Source organism: Schistocerca serialis, chromosome 3, assembly GCF_023864345.2.
Source record: "Schistocerca serialis cubense isolate TAMUIC-IGC-003099 chromosome 3, iqSchSeri2.2, whole genome shotgun sequence".
In the NCBI taxonomy this organism is placed as follows: Eukaryota; Metazoa; Arthropoda; class Insecta; order Orthoptera; family Acrididae; genus Schistocerca; species Schistocerca serialis.
In genome coordinates this window covers 144,752,506-144,779,095 of record NC_064640.1, presented here as the reverse complement: position 1 = coordinate 144,779,095, position 26,590 = coordinate 144,752,506, and the positions used below count along the sequence as shown (strand labels likewise).

At 38.1% G+C, this 26,590-nt stretch overlaps 1 protein-coding gene across 4 annotated transcripts in view; it reads left to right on the top strand.

The window, feature by feature from the left end:
• LOC126469854 (coiled-coil domain-containing protein 77-like) overlaps nt 1-26,590 on the top strand; it is a 202,235-nt gene that overhangs the window by 81,081 nt on the left and 94,564 nt on the right. For 3 of the 4 annotated variants that reach the window (XM_050097160.1, XM_050097159.1, XM_050097158.1), the window contains exon 4: nt 16,948-17,110. The exons of the other annotated variant lie outside the window; for it this stretch is intronic. In XM_050097160.1, the coding sequence (XP_049953117.1) occupies nt 16,948-17,110 (163 nt within the window). The remainder of the gene's footprint in view (nt 1-16,947; nt 17,111-26,590) is intronic. 4 annotated transcript variants of the gene reach the window in all.

The following is a 26,590-nucleotide window of genomic DNA, read 5'->3' as shown; positions in this document are numbered from 1 at the left end:
GAACTAATAATAAAAATATGGCATGTAAAGCTCTAGCAGAAAAACATAAGTTTTCAGTCTTGTTTTTGTGCATGTTGACAATAATAATAATAATAATAATAAAGGACAACAAGCATCAATTAAACAATCAGAGGAAAACGAAATCTTAAGACAGCCACCAGAGCAAGCACAAATAGAACACGAAGTGACACACATGTTAGATGTAGAAGAAAAATTTCAGCTGACATACATAGAATACAAAGACACAACTACAGACATTAGACCATTCTTGCATACACCGCCAAATAACCCACAAGTCGAAACAACAATAAAAACTATCAACACAATCATACACAACAAAATAAATGAAAACACAACTATGGAAGAGTTACAACTACTGGTTTATATAGGAGCACTCACGACACTAAATATACACACTAGGCAGAGATCAGAACCAACCAACAAACAGAAGAAACCTACAAAACCAGCATGGCAACACAGGCTACAGATCAGAATACAAAAACTGAGAAAAGACGTCGGACAGCTAACACAATTTATAAGAAATGAAATGTCAGAAAAAAAACGAAAAAAGGTTAGGTAAAATCTCACAACAAGAAGCAGTAGAGCAATTAGATGAAAAGAAGCAGAAATTACAAGCATTGGCCAAACGACTTAGAAGATACAAAAAAAATGAAAATAGAAGGAAACAAAACCAAACATTCAACACAAACCAAAAGAAATTTTACCAGACAATAGATAACACACACATTAAAATAGACAATCCACCAAACATAACTGACATGGAACACTTCTGGAGCAACATATGGTCAAACTCGGTACAACATAACAGGCATGCACGGTGGATACAAGCAGAAACATACACATACAAGATGATACCACAAATGCCTGAAGTGATAATTTTGCAACATGAAGTCACCCAAGCAATTAATTCTACTCACAATTGGAAAGCCCCTGGAAAAGATAAAATAGCAAATTTCTGGCTAAAGAAGTTCACCTCAACACATTCACATCTAACTAAATTATTTAACAGTTACATTGCAGACCCATACACATTCCCTGATACACTTACACATGGAATAACTTATCTGAAACCTAAAGATCAAGCAGACACAGCAAACCCAGCAAAATATCGCCCCATAACATGCCTACCAACAATATACAAAATATTACCTTCAGTCATTACACAGAAATTAATGACACATACAACACAGAACAAAATTATAAATGAAGAACAAAAAGGCTGTTGCAAAGGAGCTCGAGGATGTAAAGAGCAACTGATAATAGATGCAGAAGTGACATATCAAGCTAAAACTAAACAAAGGTCGCTACACTACGCATACATTGATTACCAAAAAGCTTTTGATAGTGTACCCCACTCATCGTTACTACAGATATTGGAAATATACAAAGTAGATCCTAAATTGATACAGTTCCTAAACATAGTAATGAAAAACTGGAAAACCACACTTAATATCCAAACAAATTCAAATAATATCACATCACAGCCAATACAGATTAAGCGTGGAATGTACCAAGGAGACTCATTAAGTCCTTTCTGGTTCTGTCTTGCTCTGAACCCACTATCCAACATGCTAAATAATACAAATTATGGATATAATATTACTGGAACATACCCACACAAAATCACACATTTGCTATACATGGATGATCTAAAACTACTGGTAGCAACCAATCAACGACTCAACCAATTACTAAAGATAACAGAAGTATTCAGCAATGATATTAATATGGCTTTTGGAACAGACAAATGTAAGAAAATTAGCATAGTCAAGGGAAAACACACTAAACAAGAAGATTACATATTGAATAACCACAGTAACTCCATAGAAGCGATGGAAAAAACAGATGCCTATAAATACCTAGGATACAGACAAAAAATAGGAATAGATAATACAAATATTAAAGAAGAACTAAAAGAAAAATATAGACAAAGACTAACAAAAATACTGAAAACAGAATTGACAGCAAGAAACAAGACAAAAGCTATAAATATTTATGCTATACCAATATTGACCTACTCATTTGGAGTAGTGAAATGGAGTAACACAGACCTAGAAGCACTCAATACACTTACACGATCACAATGCCACAAATATAGAATACATCACATACATTCAGCAACACAAAGATTCACATTAAGCAGAAAGGAAGGAGGAAGGGGATTCATCGACATAAAAAACCTACATTATGGACAGGTAGACAATTTAAGAAAATTCTTTATAGAACGAGCAGAAACTAGCAAAATACACAAAGCAATCACTCATATAAATACATTGGCTACACCACTGCAATTTCATAACCACTTCTACAACCCTTTAGATCACATAACATCAACAGATACGAAGAAAGTAAATTGGAAAAAGAAAACACTACATGGCAAGCACCCGTATCATCTAACACAGCCACACATCGATCAAGACACATCCAACGCATGGCTAAGAAAAGGCAATATATACAGTGAGACGAAAGGATTCATGAGTGCAATACAGGATCAAACAATAAACACCAGATATTACAGCAAGTATATTATTAAAGATCCCAATACCACAACAGATAAATGCAGACTTTGCAAACAACAAATAGAAACAGTAGATTACATCACAAGCGGATGTGCAATACTAGCAAATACAGAATACCCCAGAAGACATGACAATATAGCAAAAATAATACATCAACAACTTGCCGTACAACATAAACTAATAAAACATCACGTTCCCACATACAAGCATGCACCACAAAATGTACTGGAGAATGATGAATACAAATTATACTGGAACAGAACCATTATAACAGATAAAACAACACCACATAACAAACCTGACATCATACTCACCAGTAAAAAGAAGAAGTTAACACAACTAATCGAAATATCCATACCCAATACAACAAATATACAAAAGAAAACAGGAGAAAAAATTGAAAAATACATCCAACTGGCTGAGGAAGTCAAGGACATGTGGCATCAGGATAAAGTTGACATTATACCAATTACACTATCAACTACAGGAGTCATACCACACAATATCCACCAGTACATCAATGCAATACAGCTACATCCAAACTTATATATAGAACTACAGAAATCCGTAATTATTGATACATGTTCAATTACCCGAAAGTTCCTAAATGCAATATAACATATACCGTACAGTTAAAAGGAAGTGACGCTTGATCAAGGTCCGTGTCACTTTCCATTTTTAACCAGACTTAATGTCTGAGAAAGTAAAGAAATAATTATAATAGTAATAATAATGCATTTGCATGTTGCATATGCATTTACATATTTGGGTCCTTTTCACCAGTTTTTGCATATTTTAACTAAAAACTAGTCACGATGCACATTTTCTCTCTATATTTACAATATTTTAAAAATTTTGACGGGCATTCTCTAGCTTGATGTAGTTTTGAAGTCTTACAGATTGATCACCACCTAGAACTGTGTGCTATTGCTAACCAACAGGCCACTGCATAACGAAATCATTACAGAAGAGGAACAGGAACAGGCAGACAAAGTCAATGCTTCTGCACCTGCACCCCCCCAGTTAATCCCCTCCACTGTTATATTGTATGTGTCGGCAACAATTAAATTAAACTACGCAAGCTTTTAGTCGCATGTTCATTATTTCAGTTTAGCTTTCTGTTTACTTGTACACAGTTGAACGTGTTTATGACGTCAGTGTGTAATGTGTTGTGTGCCATGCCACCCAAAAAAAGAAACATCATTTTGAGGATAGCTGACCATCCTGGAACACTTACATATGTCTTAAATTGTTGAATTTGTGAGAAAAATATTTTATGCAAAAAAAAGTTTCAAATATCATGTCAAGACAAGTCTTCGTAGCAGGAATGCAGAAGAAAGGACCACAACAACTTCTGACAACAAAAAGTTGCAGTAGCAGGGATTTGTCCAAAGGTCACCAGAAATCGGTTTAACATGGATCTACGTGAAGCATTCATTGCAAGCAATATCCCTCTTCACAAACTTACAAACCCTATCGTCAAAGGCTTCCTGCGCAAATATTGCTTAAATAAAAATATACCATGAATCAACTTTGCGTAAAAACTACATACCGACAATTTATATAAATGTTCTGGAAGAAATACACAATGAACTCAAGGACAGCATTGTCTGGATTTCAGTTGATGCAACCACAGACAGACACTTGTGGCCATTACATTGCAAATTTAATTTTTGGTGCTCTAAAAGAAGACCCTTCTTCCTATTTAGTGGCCTGCAAAGAACTTGAAAAAGTAAATCATTCTATGAATGCCAGATTTGTGAATGAGCGTATTAGAAAAATATCTCCAGAATCTTCTGCAGATGTTTGTGTTTATTTTAGATGCTGCTCCCTATATGATCAAAGCAGGAAAAGCCCTTCAAGTGTTTTATCCCAATTTGGTTCACGTGACGTGCTGTGCTTTTGAAGTACATCGCCTTGCTGAAGAAGTACGTTCCACATTTGTGAATGTAAATAAACTGATTTCATCCACAAAGAAAGTGTTTCTAAACGCTTCTGCTCACATCAAGACCTACAATGAAAAACTACCAAATGTGTCTTTAGCTCCTGAACCAGTGGTAACTCGTTGGTGTACGTGAGTCAAAGATGTGTTGTTTTACAATGAACATTTCGAGGCCATTAGAGGGGTAGTAAACGACTTTGATAGTGCAGAGGCTTTGGCAGTTTGCTAGTGCAAGGAAGCTTTTAATGATTCCCGTATTAAAAAAGACATTGCTGTGGTTAGCACTCATTTTTCCCATATAACTGCAAGTATTAAAAAGCTTGAAACTCAAGATTTGGTGTTGAATGAATCTATTCAGTTAATGAATAGAATTATTGTAGTGACCTCCTCATTGCTGGAGGTATTCCCAAGAAAACTTAAAGAAAAGTTCGAAAACATTTTAAACAATAACCCAGGCTTTGAACCCTTGTGCCAAATTGCTAGTTTTATTAATGGGATGGGTGAACTTTTACCAGAAACAGTAAGTGCCAACATAGCACCCAAATTCAAATACTGCCCAGTTACCTCAGTTAATGTAGAATGGTCCTCTTCTGCTTATAAAAATGTCTTGAGTGATTGAAGACACAATCAAACTACCGAACATTTGGAACAGTACTTTCTCATTTATGTTTGCAATAGTAGAAAAATATAAAATAAATTGTAAATGATGCATTGGTCCAATAGTATTAATTAAAAGTTAATGCTGTTCAAAAAAATTTATGCTTGTAAATTTTTTTTTTTAATATAAATATTACGGAGTTTTTGAGTGTGCCCCTCTGTGTGCAATATTGCAATATATCCCAAAGTTGGTCTTGTACCTATTGATTGTTGCAGTGCGACTCAGTTGCATTGCATCCGCTTGTTACCGACAACAATAGCAAAGCAGGAACAATTCTTGAAACATGGTATGAATACCCATTTTGCAAATTTTTAGAAAATAATCCCAGGAAGGTCCTCTTCCTAATCTCTACCAGAAAGTATTCAGATAATGATATCAGCATTCTAAATGTACTGATTTTTTGCATGGCCAGTGCTCTTCCTCATAATTGATATGCACAGGTTGGCCTTTGAGATATAATGCATGCAGTGACTACCATGGTTTTTTTTATTATTTGATCTTGCGTATTTCTACACTTTTCACGCATTTTTAAGCATTTTTCATGCATATTTGCTGGTTTTTATGATGGGTATAATCCGGTCTTTAATAATGATGATAATAATGATAATAAATAGTGAATGTAAAAATAAATAGTGTCTGAATATTCACTGCGTGCCAGACTGTTCCTTATAATAAAAAGAGAAGGTGGCAGTTTCTACAGTACGTCACTATTCTGCATGCAGAACGGTCAGAAAGGAATTGTTGGTAAATTAAAATCAGTCAAGTTAAGCATGTACCTCTGAGAAAGCCACATTATTACAAATTTTAACAACACATTCATCCTTAGTGGTGGTGTCATGGTGCATAAAGATGGGACAATTTTTGTGTAAAAATATGGTAAGTGTAACTACTGTTGAACATGGGAAGAATGATATGACAAACTTCAGAAATATATTGAAGAATGTACTCAAGGAACTAGTTAAAATAGTAGCTTTTATTCAGACTTTCAAAATAGTGATATTTCCAGAACACACAACAGCAGGATTCATTCATCTTTTTGCGAGGCCCTACACATCAAACCAGATATGCTGTTTAAAATGCTTGTTGTTTGGCCATACGATACACACATGTAACAAAGAAACAATTTGCAGGAGAAACAGAAATACGCGAACAGATGGAGCTGCCTTGTAGTTTACTGTGATTTTCCTAAGTTGCCCTCAGTACATTGCGAAATAGTTTCTTCAGCAAGACCATGGCCATCTCCTTGCCCTAATGTGCCAAAAGAGAGTTGCTTTGTCATCTCTAGTGCGATCACTGTAGACCATTTGAAGAAAAGAAATAAGTTATTTAATCGCTCATAAAATTTTCATCTTTTTTTGTTGTTTTGTTTTACTAGTTAATAGTAGGTAAAAAGTTAACTCATCAAATGACAAATATGTGTAAAAAGTGATGAATTAATCTAAGAGCCTGAGGAACAATGTTATACTTCACATAACCTTCACCTAATTTCATACTCGTAATGGGAATTAGTGTGAGTTTTGTGTAGCATCGCAACACTTATGACAGCTGTCCTGGTATGGGTTTTCCATGGATTCCCTGTATCATATGAAGTGTATACTGGGATGGATCTTTACGCAAGGTTGTGGCTTATTTTCGATGCCGTACTTGTCCAGTCCTAGCTTGTGCTCCATTTCTGTTTCTGATGATCTTGATGTTAACAGGACATTAAACTGTAACCTATGTATCTTCTTTTCTTCCACACTTCATGGCTTCACAAACTGTAAAACATGGTGTTCAGACATATAACGTTCACAAATCACCACGAGGGTGCAGTAAAACTTGATGCAGTTATCATCTTGTCTTAAGCTGGAGTGGGTCTTACCAGAGAAAATATCCTGTTGGTTTTCTTTGCTGCTAGTGACACGATTAAACAATGTTGCCCTGACTGTTGTTACAGCACTGTTTATGAAATGAACCTTGATTCTGTCAAGATTTTACATGTATTCTGTCAAAAACTAATCTATTCTAATTATCAGTGTCAGTATAGTTTTATCAATACTTGGTGGATACTTCCATGTTTGATTAAGAGTGCAGACGCCACTACAACCAATATTAAAAAAAATTAAGATGTGCTCTCCTTAAACTGAAGGGCATTTTTCTGTGTTGAAATAGCCATTTAGTAAATGTGATTTTTCTTTGAAAGAGGATCATGAAAAAAATTGTGACTATATCATAAGAGTCTTGTTACAAGATCTGTAGTTTGCTCTCTTATACTTGATAGATGAGGAAATTTCTCATGACAAATGATGCACAGCTCCTTTCATGATGCTTATATCCTGGTTTTTTACGTGAAAACTTGTATTCGTTCACCGGTTGAACTACCTTGTGTGACAAAAAAAAATGCCAGATTTGATTCGCTAATAACTGTAATACGAATGTTGCATAAACAATAGAAAATATTCTCTGGAGTATAAGTGAGAGTCGGTATGAAACTGAAAATTACAAAATAATGAAAGATGTATAATTATAATTTTTAATTCAAACTACACTGCTAAGTTTGATTGCCTTTATTTTACTGTAGGTCTGTTTCGACTGAGTTGCCATCATCAGGTTATCTATATGTAAATGGTGCATAATTTTGGTATTTTTTTCTGATTTTGTAGGTAATTATTAAACGGATTTCATTATTATACATTTTTATGTACCTCTGATGGTTTTGACGTCCATGTGATACCAGTGGTTCTGTCACTGTCTATTTGCTTGTTAGTTACGTTCTGCTGTTGTTCTTGGAGTACTATTGGTTGGTTATCATGTTATCTGAGTTACTGCTTTATTTAGTTGTCTGATTATATACTGTAAATTGGTATTTTCATGACAGCCTGATTGACAGGTAATCCAGTGATATTGTACAGTCACAGGAGGTATTGTTTGTCATTGCTGTATTGATCTTTGCATGTCCATACGGAATCTATGGATGCTGTCATTCTAATATATTTTCGTACACGGATTTCAGAACAGGCTGTTTTTAGACCTATGTATTCAATTATAAATGCAATTAAACATTTCTTTCTCATTATTTATGTGCTATTTGTTATTTTTAATTTTCATAGATGCATATTTCTATCTGCTTGTTGATATGTTTTCCAGTGATTCTGTATGGTTATGGTATTGTTTGTCCAAATCTGTGACTTGTTGTGAATTTCGCAATAATATAACCTCTGGTTTTCCCATATTGCTTGTTTTTATGCATCTGTCCATTGCCCTGGTGGACAATTTAAATAAATTTCTCTATGTGGTGCTTGTGTTTAATATCAATTTTCTAATTTAGCATTATTTTCCAGGTGTCTGTGTGTATGTACATAGATTTCCATCATTCCCAGACCGATCATTAGTGGTCCTTTAACTGTTAGGTGTTAAATTTGGACAGCTTGTTCTATATTATCTACTGTGTACTGTTCGGTATTTATGTGGTGGAAAAGGTAGATATTAAAGCAAAACAACAACATACAAAAAATAAAGAATTACAGGCAGATAACATCATGCAAATAAATCCCACAAACAGATATGCAGCGCAAATGAAGAAAATTGTCAAAAACAAACTGTAAAAAAGTAGATGATGTAGAGTAAGCTGTTCAAATTTTACACCTAACAGAAAAAGGACCACTAACAAACATTCTGGAAGAGATTAAAATCTATGTACATACACGCAAATACATATGAAAAATACTAAATGAGTAAATTGACCTGAGGCACAAGCAGTACCTAAGGACCTTCATTGAATTTATCCACCAGGACTATGGATAGTTGTGTAAAAACAAATAAGAGACAACCAGAAATTACATTACAGCTAAATTCACAACAAGATATGAATTCGAACAAACGATACCATAACTATACAATATCGCAGGAAAACGTATCAACCAGCAGATAGAAAGATGCACCTATGAAAATTAAAAGGAACAAGTAGCACATAAATAACAAGAAATGTTTAGTTCCATTTATAATTGAATACAAATGAATACATAGGACGAAACAGCCTATAACAAAATCCATCTAAGGAAAAAGATTTCCAGTGTTCTCTCCACAAATCCAAAGAGAATAAGTTGCATACACACACACACACACACACACACACACACACACACACACACACACACACTCACTCTCACTCTCTCTCTCTCTCTCTCTCTCTCTACTGTTAAGTTGCACACCTAAACTATTTGGCAAAGGCTGCACCTCTAAAACCTGTTCCAGTATCAAAGTAGTTAGTGATGTTGTGGACTTCAGTTGGAAGATTGGAAGACTGGTTTGATCAGGTCTTCACACTAGCCCCTTTATCTCTAAATAACAACTCCACCTACATCCTTTTGAACTTTGCTTACTGTTTTATTTTTGGTGCAGTTTGAACATGAAACTTGGCTTGTTGTAATCTGACAACTCAGAGTCCTCAAATATAAAGTTTCATTTATGTATCATTTCCCAGTACTGTGTACTGTAACACTTTCCAAACTCAACACATCAAAAAGACCAAGGTTTCAGCCATGAAAAAATTGTATTTGACTATCCAATTCAGGCCAACAATGCTAGATACTTTTAATCAAAGTTAGGCTCAAAACTTGGGGCATCAAAAAAATATATAAACTTCGGTTCTTATATCTCGTAGAGTAAACACATGCTGAACAGGATACTTAATATGCTATAGCTAGATAGCACAGGGATGTGGAATACAAAATTTAATTCACCTACTATTTTCCAATAGTCTACAAATTTGTCGATAAGCTGATGATTTTTATGAAAAACTGAAAATGGGGTATATGAGACACTTCATTTACAAAAACAATTTTCTATAAAAGCCTCAAAACCAGTCTCATTCGAAACGTGTTTTAAGCCACCCAGCTTGCACCAGAACAGTGGATTTAATTTCCAATATGGGCTAATGATTCTACATAAATTGAAACACAATAGCAAGGAAAATTGTACTATGAATACAGTTCTAATTTTGGCTTTTTATATCCTGTTGATTAAAGGCATGATAAACATGACCCTTTGGACATGATAACTTAGCAATATAAGGTTTTCCAGTAGTATCATACATGTACTACTTTTTAAATTTCTGCAAAATCAGGCCAAACTTGATTTTCGTGAAAATTGCAAAAGTAGTTCATTCTTCCTATTTTTGGAAAATATGGCTTCCATACTTAATTTCACACCAAGAACAGTTGGAAAGAGCATTTTTTCATTCATAAAATCACATTCGATTTTCTAGTGTGCGCTAACAATACCTGAAAGTGAAGGACAAATTTGAGGGAATTGACCATGGCAACAGGCTACATTGTACAACCTGTTTTCTGTGCCTATTTTTAAACTGACAAGTAATATCTCACTATATTGCATTGGTCCATGGTGACATCATCAGCAACAATTCAAGAACATGAAGCGGCAACTCCATCGCTGTAGGGGTCATGCTCAATAGTGTGCAGTACCAGCCAAGAGTGGGATCTTCATCCTGGTCCCCAAGCCTCTAATTTGGTTTCTTAATTTGGGTTACAAAGCCTTGTGGCAGTACCTTTCTGCTTACAAAGCCATTTACTAAGTACCTTATCTCCACTTCTCAATTTGGTAGGAGTGTCTCACAAAAAGTATATCTATTTTTATTTTAAACTTCTCAACATTGCAGTTTACAATTTTTGAAATTTTTGAGCCACTCTCAGCATTTCATTTTGTGGAAATCAATACTGTTGGCTAGATGATAATACTGAAAGAACAGAGTTCATGGATGAACTCAACTCAGTAAGACATTACTTCTCAATATATATATAAAAAATACATGCAAGAAAGTGCAGTCAGCAGATTAATGAAATCTAGCCCTTAGGCATGGTACATTACCTCAGATACATCCATCATTTTCAGGTAATGTTAGCACACATTGCAAAATAGAATGTGACTTTTTGTATGCTTGAAAAAATGCTCTTTCCAACTGTGGTTAGTTTGAAATCAATTATGGAAAACAGATTTTCTAAAAATAGTCTGAATATGAACTTTTTTTACAATTTTTACAAAAATCAAGTTGGATTGCAGTATGCCACGCACCCGCCATTTGCCTAAAGGGATCAGCAACCCCTCAGACACTTATGCATCATGGGTTTGCATATGTACAAGGTGTTGCCTCCACAGACCATTTCGATCAGAACAAGGACGACAGACTGTAGGACAAGCACCACCAGATGTGTTCCATGCGAGAGACCTATTTCCTTAGCCGTGTCAGTTGTATGGAACTGGATCGGCATGAATTCTTCCACGCCCTGGCTGTATAGGGTGGCGAAAGCCAACATGCTGGCGGTTCGCTCCAGCAGAGCTCCAGGCCAGTTCATGCACAGACACTTAGCAGACCATAATTCAGAGCCAGGTTGGAACCCATTGCAATTGAACTACAACTTTCTAGCAGTATCTTGAGATCTACCTGTCAGCCAGCTACGTCGAATGCTCAACCTCTGTCATTAGGGACTATCAGTGGCATAGTCTTCACCTCCACTACGTTTATTCACTGTGTATTCCAGACGTATGCCTGTTAGTGTCTGAGAAGTTGTATTAGTTTTTATTGAGAAGAGTTTTCCTTTGTTATTAAATCTCTGTACTGTGCTCATAATAAACCCTTGTCCATGTTTACCTGTGTGTTGTTATTTCTTATCAAGCATCTCCCTGTGGGAGATATAACACAGTATATGAATGATATTTTGTATTGGAAAACCTGAGATTGCTAAATTGTTGTCCAAAGTTTCATGTTAATCATTCCTGTAATCAACAAAATATAAAAATCCAAATTTGAAACTGTATTCATTGTGCGATTTTTCCTGCTAGTTTGTTTCAATTTATATAGAATTGTTATCCCATGTGTTAAATCCACTGTTCTTAGGGTCTTAAAATGTATTGTTTCAAATGAGACTTGTTTTGAAGCTTTAATAGAAAATAGTACACTACTGGCCATTAAAATTGCTACACCACGAAGATGACGTGCTACAGACGCGAAATTTAACCGAAAGGAAGAAGATGCTGTGATATGTAAATGATTAGCTTTTCAGAGCATTCACACAAGGTTGGCGCCGGTGCCGACGTCTACAACAGGCTGACATGAGGAAAGTTTCCAACCGATTTCTCATACACAAACAGCAGTTGACCGGCTTTGCCTGGTGAAACGTTGTTGTGATGCCTCGCGTAAGGAGGAGAAATGCGTACCATCACGTTTCCGACTCTGATAAAGGTCGGATTGTAGCCTATTGCGATTGCAGTTTATCGTATCGCGACATTGCTGCTCGTGATAAAGGTCGGATTGTAGGTCGGATTGTAGCCTATTGCGATTGCGGTTTATCCTATCGCGACATTGCTGCTCGCGTTGGTCGAGATCCAATGACTGTTAGCAGAATATGGAATCGGTGTGTTCAGGGGAGTAATACGGAACGCCGTGCTGGATCCCAATGGCCTCGTATCACTAGCAGTCGAGATGACAGGCATCTTATCTGCATGGCTGTAACGGATCGTGCAGCTATGTCTCGATCCTTGAGTCAACAGATGGGGACGTTTCCAAGACAACAACCATCTGCACGAACAGTTTGACGATGTTTGCAGCAGCATGGACTATCAGCTCGGAGACCATGGGTGCAATTACCCTTGACGCTGCATCACAGACAGGAGCGCCTGCAATGGTGTACTCAACGACGAACCTAGGTGCACGAATGGCAAAACGTCATTTTTTCAGATGAATCCAGGTTCTGTTTACAGTATCATGATGGTCGCATCCGTGTTTGGTGACATCGTGGTGAACGCACATTGGAAGCGTGTATTCGTCATCGCCATACTGGCGCTTCACCTGGCAGGATGGTATGGGGTGCCATTGGTTACACGTCTCGGTCACCTCTTGTTCGCATTGACGGCACTTTGAACAGTGGAAGTTACTTTTCAGATGTGTTACGACCCGTGGCTCTACCCTTCATTCGATCCCTGCGAAATCCTACATTTCAGCAGGATGATGCATGACTGCATGTTGCAGGTCCTGTACAGGCCTTTTTGGATACAGAAAATGTTCGATTGCTGCCCTGGTCAGCACATTCTGCAGGTCTCTCACCAACTCAAAATGTCTGGTCAATGGTGGCCGAGCAACTGGCTCATCACAATACGCCAGTCACTACTCATGATGAACTGTGGTATCGCGTTGAAGCTGCATGGGCGGCAGCTGTACCTGTACACGCCATCCAAGCTCTGTTTGACTCAATGCCCAGGCGTATCAAGGCCGTTATTACTTCCAGAGGTGGTTGTTGTGGGTACTGGTTTCTCAGGATCTATGCACCCAAATTGCGTAAAAATGTAATCACATGTCAGTTCTGGTATAATATATTTGTCCAATGAATACCCATTTATCATCTGCATTTCTTCTTGGTGTAGCAATTTTAATGGCCAGTAGTGTATTTGTAAATGAAGTGTCAAATATACCCCATTTTCACCTTTCGATAGAAACTGTCAGCTTATCAGAAAATTTGTAGACTATTGGAAAACAGTAGGTGAATGAAATTTTGTATTCCACGTCCTTATGCTACCAAGCTATTGCATATTAAGTTTCATGTTCAACATGGCTTCACTCTACAAGATATTAGTTTGATTCAAAGTATCTAGCATTGTTAGCTGACATTGGATAACCAAATACACTTTTGTTCACGGATAAAACCATTGTCTTTCTGATGAGCCCAGTTTAAATAGTTTTATAGAACATAGTTTCCTGCAGAGTCAAGTTGAAAATGCCACATTTTTTACATTGGACAAAATTTTCAACTTTGCACTTAATTTAGTCAGTATTGAAAAGTGGTACATAAATGAAACTTTGTATTTGAGAATCTTCTGTTGTTATGTTACAATATGCTAAGTTTCTTGTTTATCGTACCTGTAGTCCCTGAGATATAAGAAACAAACTTTAAAATCTTTTTGGATGTCGATTTCATCTGCCCCACCTCCCCCTTCCCACCAGGTGATTTGGCCTATACTTTTATGGCCACATACGGCTTGTAAAATTCTTTTCATTATTTTTCTTAATGAGAATACATAAAGTTGTACAAGGTGACCAAATTTCATGTCCTTCAACAAAATATAGCCTGCGATGAAACAACTCAAATTCACACTCACTCTGTGCAAAGTCATGTATGCAGTCAAACAAGTGACTATATCTCAGCCAGTATTGCTTCATCGAACATTAAACTGTACTAATGTTCACTGGTGACATGCAAATATTCCCTGATCGTTGAGCAGGAAAATGTTTAGAAATTAGGCGGTTTGTAGAATGACCCAAAGTTTCTATTCTCTTCAAGACTAAATTGCTTATTGTCCATATGCCACTTCCATACAAGGCCGCCCTCCAGACAAATACCTTCAGAAAAGATTTCCTAACACTTAAATCAATGTCCAATGTTAACAAATTTCTCTTCATCAGAAAGGCTTTCCTTGCCATTGCCAGTCCATATTTTATATCGTCTCTACTTCAAGCATCATCAGTTATTTCACTGCCAAAACAGGAAAACTTCTCTACTACTTATAGTCTCTTGGCATCACCCGATTTAATTCAACTACATTCCATTATCCTTGTTTTGCTGTTGTTAGTGTTCATCTTATGCCCTCCTTTCTAGACACTGTCCATTCTGTTCAGCTGCTCTTCCTCGTCTTTTGCTGTCTCTTACAGAATTAATATGTCATTGGAGGACATCAAAAGTTTTTATTTCTCCTCCCTGAACCTCATTACCTTCTCCAAATTTTTCTTTGGTTTCCTTAACTGCTTGCTCAGTGTTCAGTTTGAATAACATTGGGGATAGGCTGTAACCCTCTCTCATTCCCTTCTCAAAGCATTGCTGTCCTTTCACACCCTTATACTATTAAAATGGCCGACTGGTTCGTGTATAAGTTGTATATAATCTTTTGCTCCCTATATTTTGCACTGGCTATCTTCAGAATTTGAGAGAGTGTATTTCAGTTGACATTGTCAAAGCTTTCCCCAACTCAACAAAAGCTATAAACATAGATTTGCCTTTCGTTAACCTATCTCTTAAGATAAGTCACAGGGTGAGTATTGCCTCGCGTGTTCCGACATTTCACCAGAATCCAAACTGATCTTCCCTGAGCTCAGCTTCTGTAAGTTTCTGTAAGTAATTCCTGTTAGTATTTTGCAACCATGACTTATTACACTGATAGTTCAGTAATATTTACATGTGTCACCACCTACTTTCTTTAGAACTGGAATTCTTCTTCAAGTCTGAGGGTGTTTTGCCTGTCTTGTGCATGTTGCACAGCAGGTGGAATAGTTTTGTTATGTGTTGCTCTCTCAAGGATATCAGCAGTTCTGAGGGAATGGGGTCTACCCTGTGAGGACCTTTTTCAACTTAGGTCTTTCAGTGCTTTGTCCAATTTTTCTTGTAGTATCGTATCTTCTATCTCGTCTTAATTTATGTTCTGTTCCCTTTCTGTTCTATTGCTCTCAAGTTAGTTTCCCATGTATAGTCCCTCTATATCCTACTTCCAACTTCCCCTTCTTTGCTTAGTACAGGTTTTCTATCTGAGCTCTTTATGTTCCCACAGCTGCTTCTCCATCCTCCAAATGTCCCTTTAATTTTCCCCTAGTTATATATGATTCTATATTCTTACATTTGTCCATTAGCCATTCACGCTTAACCATTTTGTACTTACTGTCAGTCTCATTTTTTAGACATTTTTATTGCTGCAGTTTTATATTTTTTCCTTTCATCAATTAACTTCAGTATCACCTGTGTTATCCAAGGACTTATCTTTTTTCAACCATTGTAGTCCTGTCTTCCTCAGTTGCGTGTAATATTACAGTATACTGATAATTTTTGCTTTATGGACCATCTGACTACAACTCAATGAAACACAATTTTCGTGCCATATGCATTTTGCCTTTATTTTCTGCAAAGCATCTTCAGTTGCAGGATGCATGGATGATTTTTTACATATTATGCTCCTGTTGCATTTTTGGTTTTGTTCCTCCTCTTCTAAATGCCTTGCAGAAAATAAAGGCGATACACATTTGGCATGAAAGTTGTGTTTCATTCAGTTGTAGTCAGATGGTCGATAAAGTAAAAATTATCACTATACCTTATCTTTTTACCTATTTGAACCTCTGCTGCCTTCACTATTTCATCTGTCAAAGGTACCCTTTCGTCTTCTATTGTGTTCCTATCACCTGTTTCAGTTAATTATTGCTTAACGCTCTGTCTGAAACTCTCAACAACCTTATCATGTCCCATCACTTCAATGTCCTACCTTTCTTCAATTTCTTCAGTTTCAATCTACAATAAATTGTGGTCAGATTCCACATCTGCCTCTGGAAATGTGTTGCTTAGAATCTAGTTGTGAATAATCTAGTAAGTATATTAATTTCATATTATATTCATCATTTGCATGATTTGTATCAAAATGTGAACAATTCATTTTAGCAGCTGCTTAGATTAGATTCATTGGTGTGTGTGTATGTGTGTGTGTGTGTGTGTGTGTATTTTATTATGAAAATAAATGTGTGACTCTTCTTTTATTAGAAAAGACACTTACCATAGAAAAGAAGTTTTGTGCAATAAGTAAGAACATAAAGAAAAACTGTGTATCTTTTATTGTCCACCTTTTGAATTTCCTGGATCTTATTCTCACACTGTGTTTGGTTTATCCATACTTTTTTTCTAAACAGTCAACTGCACTAACTTTGGTTTACACTGTCGATTGTTAATACAATTGTTTTCAAATTTATGATTATTGTTTTTATTGTAAGACAGCTGAAAGTTTTGCAGATGGCGAGAAGACTGTAAACAGTATTCAGTTTTGGAGGAGCTTTTTCACTCACAAGCTGACGAATTAGCTAATCTGAAAGAATTGCAAAGGACAACCAATATTTTGCTGCTTAGAGTACAAGCTGAATCTGCCGAAATCATAACTAAAAATTATGCTTTAGTGGTAAGTATATCTGTGCAGTATCATTCAGATTTTAGTTTTACATTATAAAAGGATCTAATTCTCTTCTTTGGTTGTACATGTAGTATTTTAAGGCCTTCTTTACACTTTCGTTCTTTTGGCTACCTCCCTGGAATTTGAAAACATTGGTCATGAAAGGCTCAGCTTGTACTCTGTGCACAATATATATTGCCTGACAAGAAGTTGAAGAGTGGAAACAAGAGACCCCACTCTCCTCGCCCAGCTAAGCCACAAGGAATACTTGCATAAAAGTTTATACTAGCGTTTCTACAGCATACCTGCCCATTCCAGTATTCTGGTTACCTGTTCTGAGTCACATTCAACCACCTAATTGGATATGAAAGACTATCCTCAGGAGGGAATATAAAAAAATCTGCAACAACCAGCTGCTACCAATTCATGAGGACATACCTACTATCTTAACCAACAGATACCACTCCAGACATCAGCCACTCACAACAGCTAGGAACATGGTGGACCACAGCTTCAATCTCTGTGAAGCTTGGACTGAAGAGTGGAATAACAACACTGCTTCACAGCTTCATAGTTTTCTTCAAGTTAACAGCAAACCAAGGAGGTTGTCCCTCAGTCTGCAAGATCTGGGCGGTCGCAGAGGGTGGGCTTACTGGTAGTTGGGAGCTCCAACGTCAGGCGCGTAATGGGGCCCCTTAGGGAAATGGCAGCAAGAGAGGGGAAGAAAACCAATGTGCACTCCGTGTGCATACCGGGGGGAGTCATTCCCGATGTGGAAAGGGTCCTTCCGGATGCCATGAAGGGTACAGGGTGCACCCATCTGCAGGTAGTCGCTCATGTCGGCACCAATGATGTGTGTCGCTATGGATCGGAGGAAATCCTCTCTGGCTTCCGGCGGCTATGTGATTTGGTGAAGACTGCCAGTCTCGCTAGCGGGATGAAAGCAGAGCTCACCATCTGCAGCATCGTCGACAGGACTGACTGCCGACCTTTGGTACAGAGCCGAGTGGAGGGTCTGAATCAGAGGCTGAGACAGTTCTGCGACCGTGTGGGCTGCAGATTCCTCGAGTTGCGCCATAGGGTGGTGGGGTTTCGGGTTCCGCTGGATAGGTCAGGAGTCCACTACATGCAACAAGCGGCTACACGGGTAGCAGCGGTTGTGTGGCGTGGGCTGGGCGGTTTTTTAGGTTAGATGGCCTTGGGCAAGTACAGAAAGGGCAACAGCCTCAACGGGTGCGGGGCAAAGTCAGGACATGCGGGGACCAAGCAGCAATCGGTATTGTAATTGTCAACTGTCGAAGCTGCGTTGGTAAAGTACCAGAACTTCAAGCGCTGATAGAAAGCACCGAAGCTGAAATCGTTATAGGTACAGAAAGCTGGCTTAAGCCAGAGATAAATTCTGCCGAAATTTTTACAAAGGTACAGACGGTGTTTAGAAAGGATAGATTGCATGCAACCGGTGGTGGAGTGTTTGTCGCTGTTAGTAGTAGTTTATCCTGTAGTGAAGTAGAAGTGGATAGTTCCTGTGAATTATTATGGGTGGAGGTTACACTCAACAACCGAGCTAGGTTAATAATTGGCTCCTTTTACCGACCTCCCGACTCAGCAGCATTAGTGGCAGAACAACTGAGAGAAAATTTGGAATACATTTCACATAAATTTTCTCAGCATGTTATAGTCTTAGGTGGAGATTTCAATTTACCAGATATAGACTGGGACACTCAGATGTTTAGGACGGGTGGTAGGGACAGAGCATCGAGTGACATTATACTGAGTGCACTATCTGAAAATTACCTCGAGCAATTAAACAGAGAACCGACTTGTGGAGATAACATCTTGGACCTACTGATAACAAACAGACCCGAACTTTTCGACTCTGTATGTACAGAACAGGGAATCAGTGATCATAAGGCCGTGGCAGCATCCCTGAATATGGAAGTTAGTAGGAATATAAAAAAAGGGAGGAAGGTTTATCTGTTTAGCAAGAGTAATAGAAGGCAGATTTCAGATTACCTAACAGATCAAAACGAAAATTTCTGTTCCGACACTGACAATGTTGAGTGTTTATGGAAAAAGTTCAAGGCAATCGTAAAATGCGTTTTAGACAGGTACGTGCCGAGTAAAACTGTGAGGGACGGGAAAAACCCACCATCGTACAACAACAAAGTTAGGAAACTACTGCGAAAGCAAAGAGAGCTTCGCTCTAAGTTTAAACGCAGCCAAAACCTCTTAGACAAACAGAAGCTAAACGATGTCAAAGTTAGCATAAGGAGGGCTATGCGTGAAGCATTCAGTGAATTCGAAAGTAAAATTCTATGTACCGACTTGACAGAAAATCCTAGGAAGTTCTGGTCTTACGTTAAATCAGTAAGTGGCTCGAAACAGCATATCCAGACACTCCGGGATGATGATGGCTTTGAAACAGAGGATGACACGCGTAAAGCTGAAATACTAAACACCTTTTTCCAAAGCTGTTTCACAGAGGAAGACCGCACTGCAGTTCCTTCTCTAAATCCTCGCACGAACGAAAAAATGGCTGACATCGAAATAAGTGTCCAAGAAATAGAAAAGCAACTGGAATCACTCAATAGAGGAAAGTCCACTGGACCTGACGGGATACCATTTCGATTCTACACAGAGTACGCGAAAGAACTTGCCCACCTTCTAACAGCCGTGTACCGCAAGTCTCTAGAGGAACGGAGGGTTCCAAATGATTGGAAAAGAGCACAGGTAGTCCCGGTCTTCAAGAAGGGTCGTTGAGCAGATGCGCAAAACTATAGACCTATATCTCTGACGTCGATCTGTTGTAGAATTTTAGAACATGTTTTTTGCTTGAGTATCATGTCGTTTTTGGAAACCCAGAATCTACTATGTAGTAATCAACATGGATTCCGGAAACAGCGATCGTGTGAGACCCAACTCGCTTTATTTGTTCATGAGACCCAGAAAATATTAGATACAGGCTCCCAAGTAGATGCTATTTTTCTTGACTTCCGGAAGGCGTTCGATACAGTTCCGCACTGTCGCCTGATAAACAAAGTAAGAGCCTACGGAATATCAGACCAGCTGTGTGGCTGGATTGAAGAGTTTTTAGCAAACAGAACACAGCATGTTGTTATCAATGGAGAGACGTCTACAGACATTAAAGTAACCTCTGGGGTGCCACAGGGGAGTGTTATGGGACCATTGCTTTTCACAATATATATAAATGACGTAGTAGATAGTGTCGGAAGTTCCATGCAGCTTTTCGCGGATGATGCTGTAGTATACAGAGAAGTTGCAGAATTAGAAAATTGTAGCAAAATGCAGGAAGATCTGCAGCGGATAGGCACTTGGTGCAGGGAGTGGCAACTGTCCCTTAACATAGACAAATGTAATGTGTTGCGAATACATAGAAAGAAGGATCCTTTATTGTATGATTATATGATAGCGGAACAAACTCTGGTAGCAGTTACTTGTGTAAAATATCTGGGAATATACATACAGAACGATTCTAAGTGGAACGATCACATAAAATTAATTGTTGGTAAGGCGGGTACCAGGTTGAGATTCATTGGGAGAGTGCTTAGAAAATGTAGTCCATCAACAAAGGAGGTGGCATACAAAACAATCGTTCGACCTATACTTGAGTATTGCTCATCAGTGTGGGATCCGTAACAGATCGGTTTGACGGAGGAGATAGAGAAGATCCAAAGAAGAGCGGCGCGTTTCGTCACAGGGTTATTTGGTAACCGTGATAGCGTTATGGAGATGTTTAATAAACTCAAGTGGCAGACTCTGCAAGAGAGGCACTCTGCATCGTGGTGTAGATTGCTCGCCAGGTTTCGAGAGGGTGCGTTTCTGGATGAGGTATCGAATATATTGCTTCCCCCTACTTATACCTCCCGAGGAGATCACGAATGTAAAATTAGAGAGATTAGAGCGTGCACGGAGGCTTTCAGACAGTTGTTCTTCCCGCGAACCATACGCCACTGGAACAGGAAAGGGAGGTAATGACAGTGGCACGTAAAGTGCCCTCCGCCACACACCGTTGGGTGGCTTGCGGAGTATAAATGTAGATGTAGATGAACTTGATCTGTCCCGTAGGACGTGGAGTACACTTTATCAGGATCCATACTAATCATGGGAAATGTGGGGACTTATTATACAAATGGGGACAGATTACCACTGTGGAGTGCACCTGTGGCTTTCCGTGATGGACTGTCAGACAGTTGTTGAAGAGTGCTTTCAAAATTCATACCCTGGAAACCTCTCGGACTTTCGTACTTCTTGGACACTACAGCAGATGTGATCAGTTATGTAAATAATATGTGTGTAAATTGTACATTATATGATGATGACGATGACATCTATGACAATGATGACTGGCACCATTTTAATCAGGGGTGATGTAGTGTGCATGTGCCCCCCCCCCCCCCCCCCCCCCCCCGCGCACACACACACACACACACAATTTCAAATCCACCTCTGTAGAGTAAATTGCATTAACATAATAATGAAGATCGTAAGATTGACAGAATTTAAAGTAGGCTTTGGGTATCTGTTACAAAAATAGATGAAATGTCTTTAAATGTGAATGCATCAATGTCCACTATCTTTAATTGAAGACATAAAGTCTGAAAATGAGTCCGTGATCATATTTTGGCACTTTATTTTACAGGTCCATCTTGATCACATGCACTTTTACGCTTCAGTATTGCCAGTTTTGGTTACTGCCATCTTCAGATCATAAAATATTCTGATGTAGTATCAGTGTTAAACTAAACATGCAGGTACATAGTAAGTGTTTACTAAATATGAAGGAACCACACTGCTGCAGGTTCGAATCCTGCCTCGGGCATGGATGTGTGTGATGTCCTTAGGTTACTTAGGTTTAAGTAGTTCTAAGTCTAGGGGACTGATGACCTCAGATGTTAAGTCCCATAGTGCGTAGAGCCATTTGAACCATTTTTAAACATGCAAATACATAGTAAGTGTTTACTATGTACCTACATGTTTAGTTTGACGTTGATACTACATCAGAATATACATCATAGGAAGTGTTTACTATGTATCTACATGTTTAGTTTGATGTTGATACTACATCAGTCCACTATCTTCTCCTAAATGGAAGACTATATTTTGATGGGATTATCAGTGCTAAATGGTGCAATTATTCAAAAAAATGTAAGGCTTTTTCTTATCAAAAAATTGCTGATTGACTTGTCACTGAGGTGTGGAGATGAGTTGCAAAACAACAGTTCTTGTATCTCAGACTTTTTGTCATTAAACTTGAGAATCACTGTCATTGAATTTGAGAATCACTGTACATATTTTGATGAGTTTTTCAGAAGTGTATGTGACATTGCTCATGAGAAAGGGTTTTAAGTTTGTCTCAAAATTGAATGAATTATAACAGAGATATAGATTAATGACAGAATGGGTCCAAAAAGATTCCCTTTCACAGATCCTACAGCCTTTTCCTTGAACTTCAAAACTATGTCCTGTATTTTGTAAACAGCAATGGTTTTATATGATTGAAACACATTCTATTGGCAAAAACTGATGAAATTAATTATGAAGATTTTAATTTATTTCTGATTTTGTAGAAACTAAAAATATTCATTTGTTTGGGCCCTTATTTTCTTTCATTTATCTTGGAACGAGTTGTCATTGTCTCTCTTGTTTTTGGTACTTTTCTCCCAAAAGAAAATATAGTAAATGGAAGTAATATGGGGCTTTAAAACTTTACTGAAATCAAAATTATGTGATTGCTTTATATTCTGTGTATATAAAGAAGAGAAATCAGATAATTGTTACTTCCTGTGTTTTACTAACTGTAGTAAGTTCATCATACAGCTTTCTCCGTGAAATTGCCACACCCTGTACATCATTTGTGGTGTAGCAGTAACAACTTCCACATGGTGATGTGTGGGTCACTGATTCAATTTCTGCCTCTTACCAGTATATATCACTTGACATGTGTGGTATAGGGAAGGTTGTGAGACTAACTTATTAGTGAAATTTGAGATTTATTACAATATGTGAACAGAATGAGATTTATTACAATATGTGAACAGAAGTATGCACTGCTGAGGCAGGCAGCTCAGTTCTGTCTGCACTTTCATGTGCCCTTAATAAAGATGCTTTCAGTGTGAAGTGTTAGTTCTTATTGATGACCCTACTCTTGTAACAGGTACTACATTCTGGTTTATACATGACATAGTTTGGCACGTACAGACAATATTTTGCACACTGACATTATTATGGCACCAACAAAGCTACACAAAAGCAGTTGTTTTCACTCAGGAACACAGACAGAGAGTACAGTCCCTTACTTTCCAAAGTGTCAACAAACCATAGGATTTGAAAGCACTGATATGTTAGATGCACATCAGGCAACCAACAGCGTTTTTTGGAGACATGGTTTAGGATCTGACTAAATGGCTAAAGAGATTTCTACTTTGGCTTGGATGGTGCAGCGCAGCATTGGTTTGAGTACGAGAAAGAGCTTATACTGGGACAAATTTCAGACTGAAATCAAGACATTTGGTGACAACCAGTTGCAAATTTTCATAGTCAAAGGGAAATTGAAGAACAGGGCCCAACGTCATTGGGATATAGCATGATTATACATATAGTGTATTGTCAGGCAGTGTCACACAGTGAACCTGTATATAATGGAAAAGGATGTAGTTATACACCTAATGAAAGGTTTAGCAGAGAATGTCTATCAGGCATTTCTTTTGAAGGATTGCCACCACAACAGGAGACTTCAACAAATAGTACTAGCACATCACGGCAAGGTGCCAGACGACTGTGCTGAGAGACAGTCAACAGACTTCAGATTGTTGTACCAGTGGCAGTTGTGGAAGACCATCAGGACCAAGCATTGCTAATGCAGCGAGTAGGAAGTTAAAAGATACAAGGATCTGTGGTGTATATTAATGTCAAACACAAGTAGCTGAAAGTAGCAGCAGTGATCGTCAAACAAAGTCCTTGGAAAATAGCATTATTAATTCAAGAAGAGGATAGGCCAACTATAGATGAAAATACCCCATGGACAGCAGTTACCAAGAACTGCACTGATGGCTTCATCAACAATCACTCTCTCCTGATACTAGTTGATTATAGGATGTCATGTTCTATGATATCAGATATCATTGCCAGCTGAAATAGATTATGTTAAAAGTTCAGAGGCCATTGTGCTAAAGACTGCAAATGGAGAATACAGCCAGCCAACACAAATCTGTGTTTTGAGAATAACTATCAATGACAGAGCACATCCAATCAAATTTTTAGTATTACCAGAATGCACCCATAGTGGTATCTTTGGATGGGACATCTTGTAGGCATCATAACCAGTCAGACTGTTGGAGACTGCAGCTCCAGATGGATGAAGCTATTCCAACAAGTTCATGCAATAATGATTCCTCTGGGTGATTGTCTTCCATTGAAAACATACTTATCCTTCGATTATCAACAAGACAAATTGTAGTCAATAATTCTAGTCAACAGACCCTCAGTTAAGTTGTGAAGCTCAAGTTGAGAACGAAAAAGTGCTTAGCCTCACAAAAGAAATCTTTTTACCAGTGAAGATCATAACTATTGCAAGTGGACAAAGATCTGTGGGTTATAAATCCCATGAAAAGTAGAAACTCGCTCCTAAGGGTATGTGTATATGATCAGCAAAATCAGTCAGCTTAGTCTCTTCGATGATGAGCCGTACTGTGTTTGCTGTACCACCATGCTAAATGGATGATGACAGTTGGAGCATAGGTGGGTCACAGTGCAACAAAGAGTGTAATTCTTGTAATTGACATTTGTTTCTCATTGCATCGACTTTGGACTACCAAATGCATAGTGTAGCATTGTTTTAGCACAGCCTGATGTGGTTTCTCATGTTCTAGACTTGCTTTTTGTGGTGTCACCGCCAGACACCACACTTGCTAGGTGGTAGCCTTTAAATTGGCAGCGGTCCGTTAGTATACGTTGGACCCGCGTGTCGCCACTATCAGTGATTGCAGACCGAGTGCCGCCGCACGGCAGGTCTAGAGAGACTTCCTAGCACTCGCCCCAGTTGTACAGCCGACTTTGCTAGCGATGGTTCACTGACAAATTACGCTCTCATTTGCCGAGACGATAGTTAGCATAGCCTTCAGCTACGTCATTTGCTACGACCTAGCAAGGTGCCATTACCAGTTACTATTGATGCTGTAAAACATGTACCGTCAAGAGCGATGTTCACCAATTATGGATTAAAGTTAAGTATTCCAGCAGCTACGTACGTTTTTTGTTAGTCTCATTTCATTGTCCTGTTCCAGACCTCACGCCAGCCTGCGTGAGCTAAAACGCGTGCCTTTCATCTTCCTCTCATAGTGGGTTGGCTCTCTTGCCAATCCACAACACTTTTGCTTTCATTTATAGTCTCATATGGACAAAATGAGGAGTCTTTGGCCGTTAAACTATGTATGTGTGAACAAGAGTGCTAAACTGTGCCTTTTAAGTGTAAGAGTATAACAGTGTTTTTGCAATCTAAAAGCAGTTGTACCTTGTCAGAGAAACTGCAAACATAGATTGGTAGACATAGTGAAATGTAAAATCTATGAACATAATACGTATAGATGGTTGATGTGTCCCAAGTGGTGAAAGTGCGCTGAACATCAATCGAGTAGATTAAGATATGCAAAAATGCTGATTTCATAAGAACACATAGACACACAAGAACATTTAGAGATTTGTGTAGGAATGTTTACAGAGTGAGCAGCATGACCCAGTTCACAGAAATGCTGAAGAGTCATGCTGCTGGCTGCAAGCTAGAGTGCTCACTGAGTGGCCCGCAAGAAAATGACATATTTGTACAGAAAGTACTGTCGCTGAGCGACTATAGCAGTATACGAGATGACTTAGACAAAATTTGTAGTTGCTGTGATGAATGGCAGCTTGCTCTAAATGTAGAAAAATGTAAATTGATGGAGATGTCTAGGAAAAAGAATCCCGTAATATTCAAATATAGCATTAGTATTGTGCTGCTTGACAGAAACATGTCTGTTAAATTTCTTCATGTAATGTTGCAAAGCAATATAAAGTTTATTGAGAGAATTTTAGGAAAGTGTGATTCATCTGTAAAGGAGACCATGTATAGAGCACTAGTGTGATAAATGCGACTCATTTTTGAGTACTACTAGAATGTTTGGGATCCCCACCAGGTCGGATTAAAGGAAGACGTTGAAACAATTCTGAGATTGGCTGCATGATTTGTTAATAGAAGGTTCAATCCATACACGTTATGGAGGTGCTCAGTAAACTCAAACGGGAATCCCTGGAGAGAAGATATTCTTTTCATGAAACGCCATTGAGACAATTTAGAGAACCAGCATTCGAAGTGGACTGTAGAAAGATTCTACTGCAACAGATGTACATTTTGCATAAAGACCATGAAGAGAAGAGACATCAGAGGCATATAAGCAGTTGTTTCTCTCTCGTTCTATTTGTGAGTGGACCATAAAA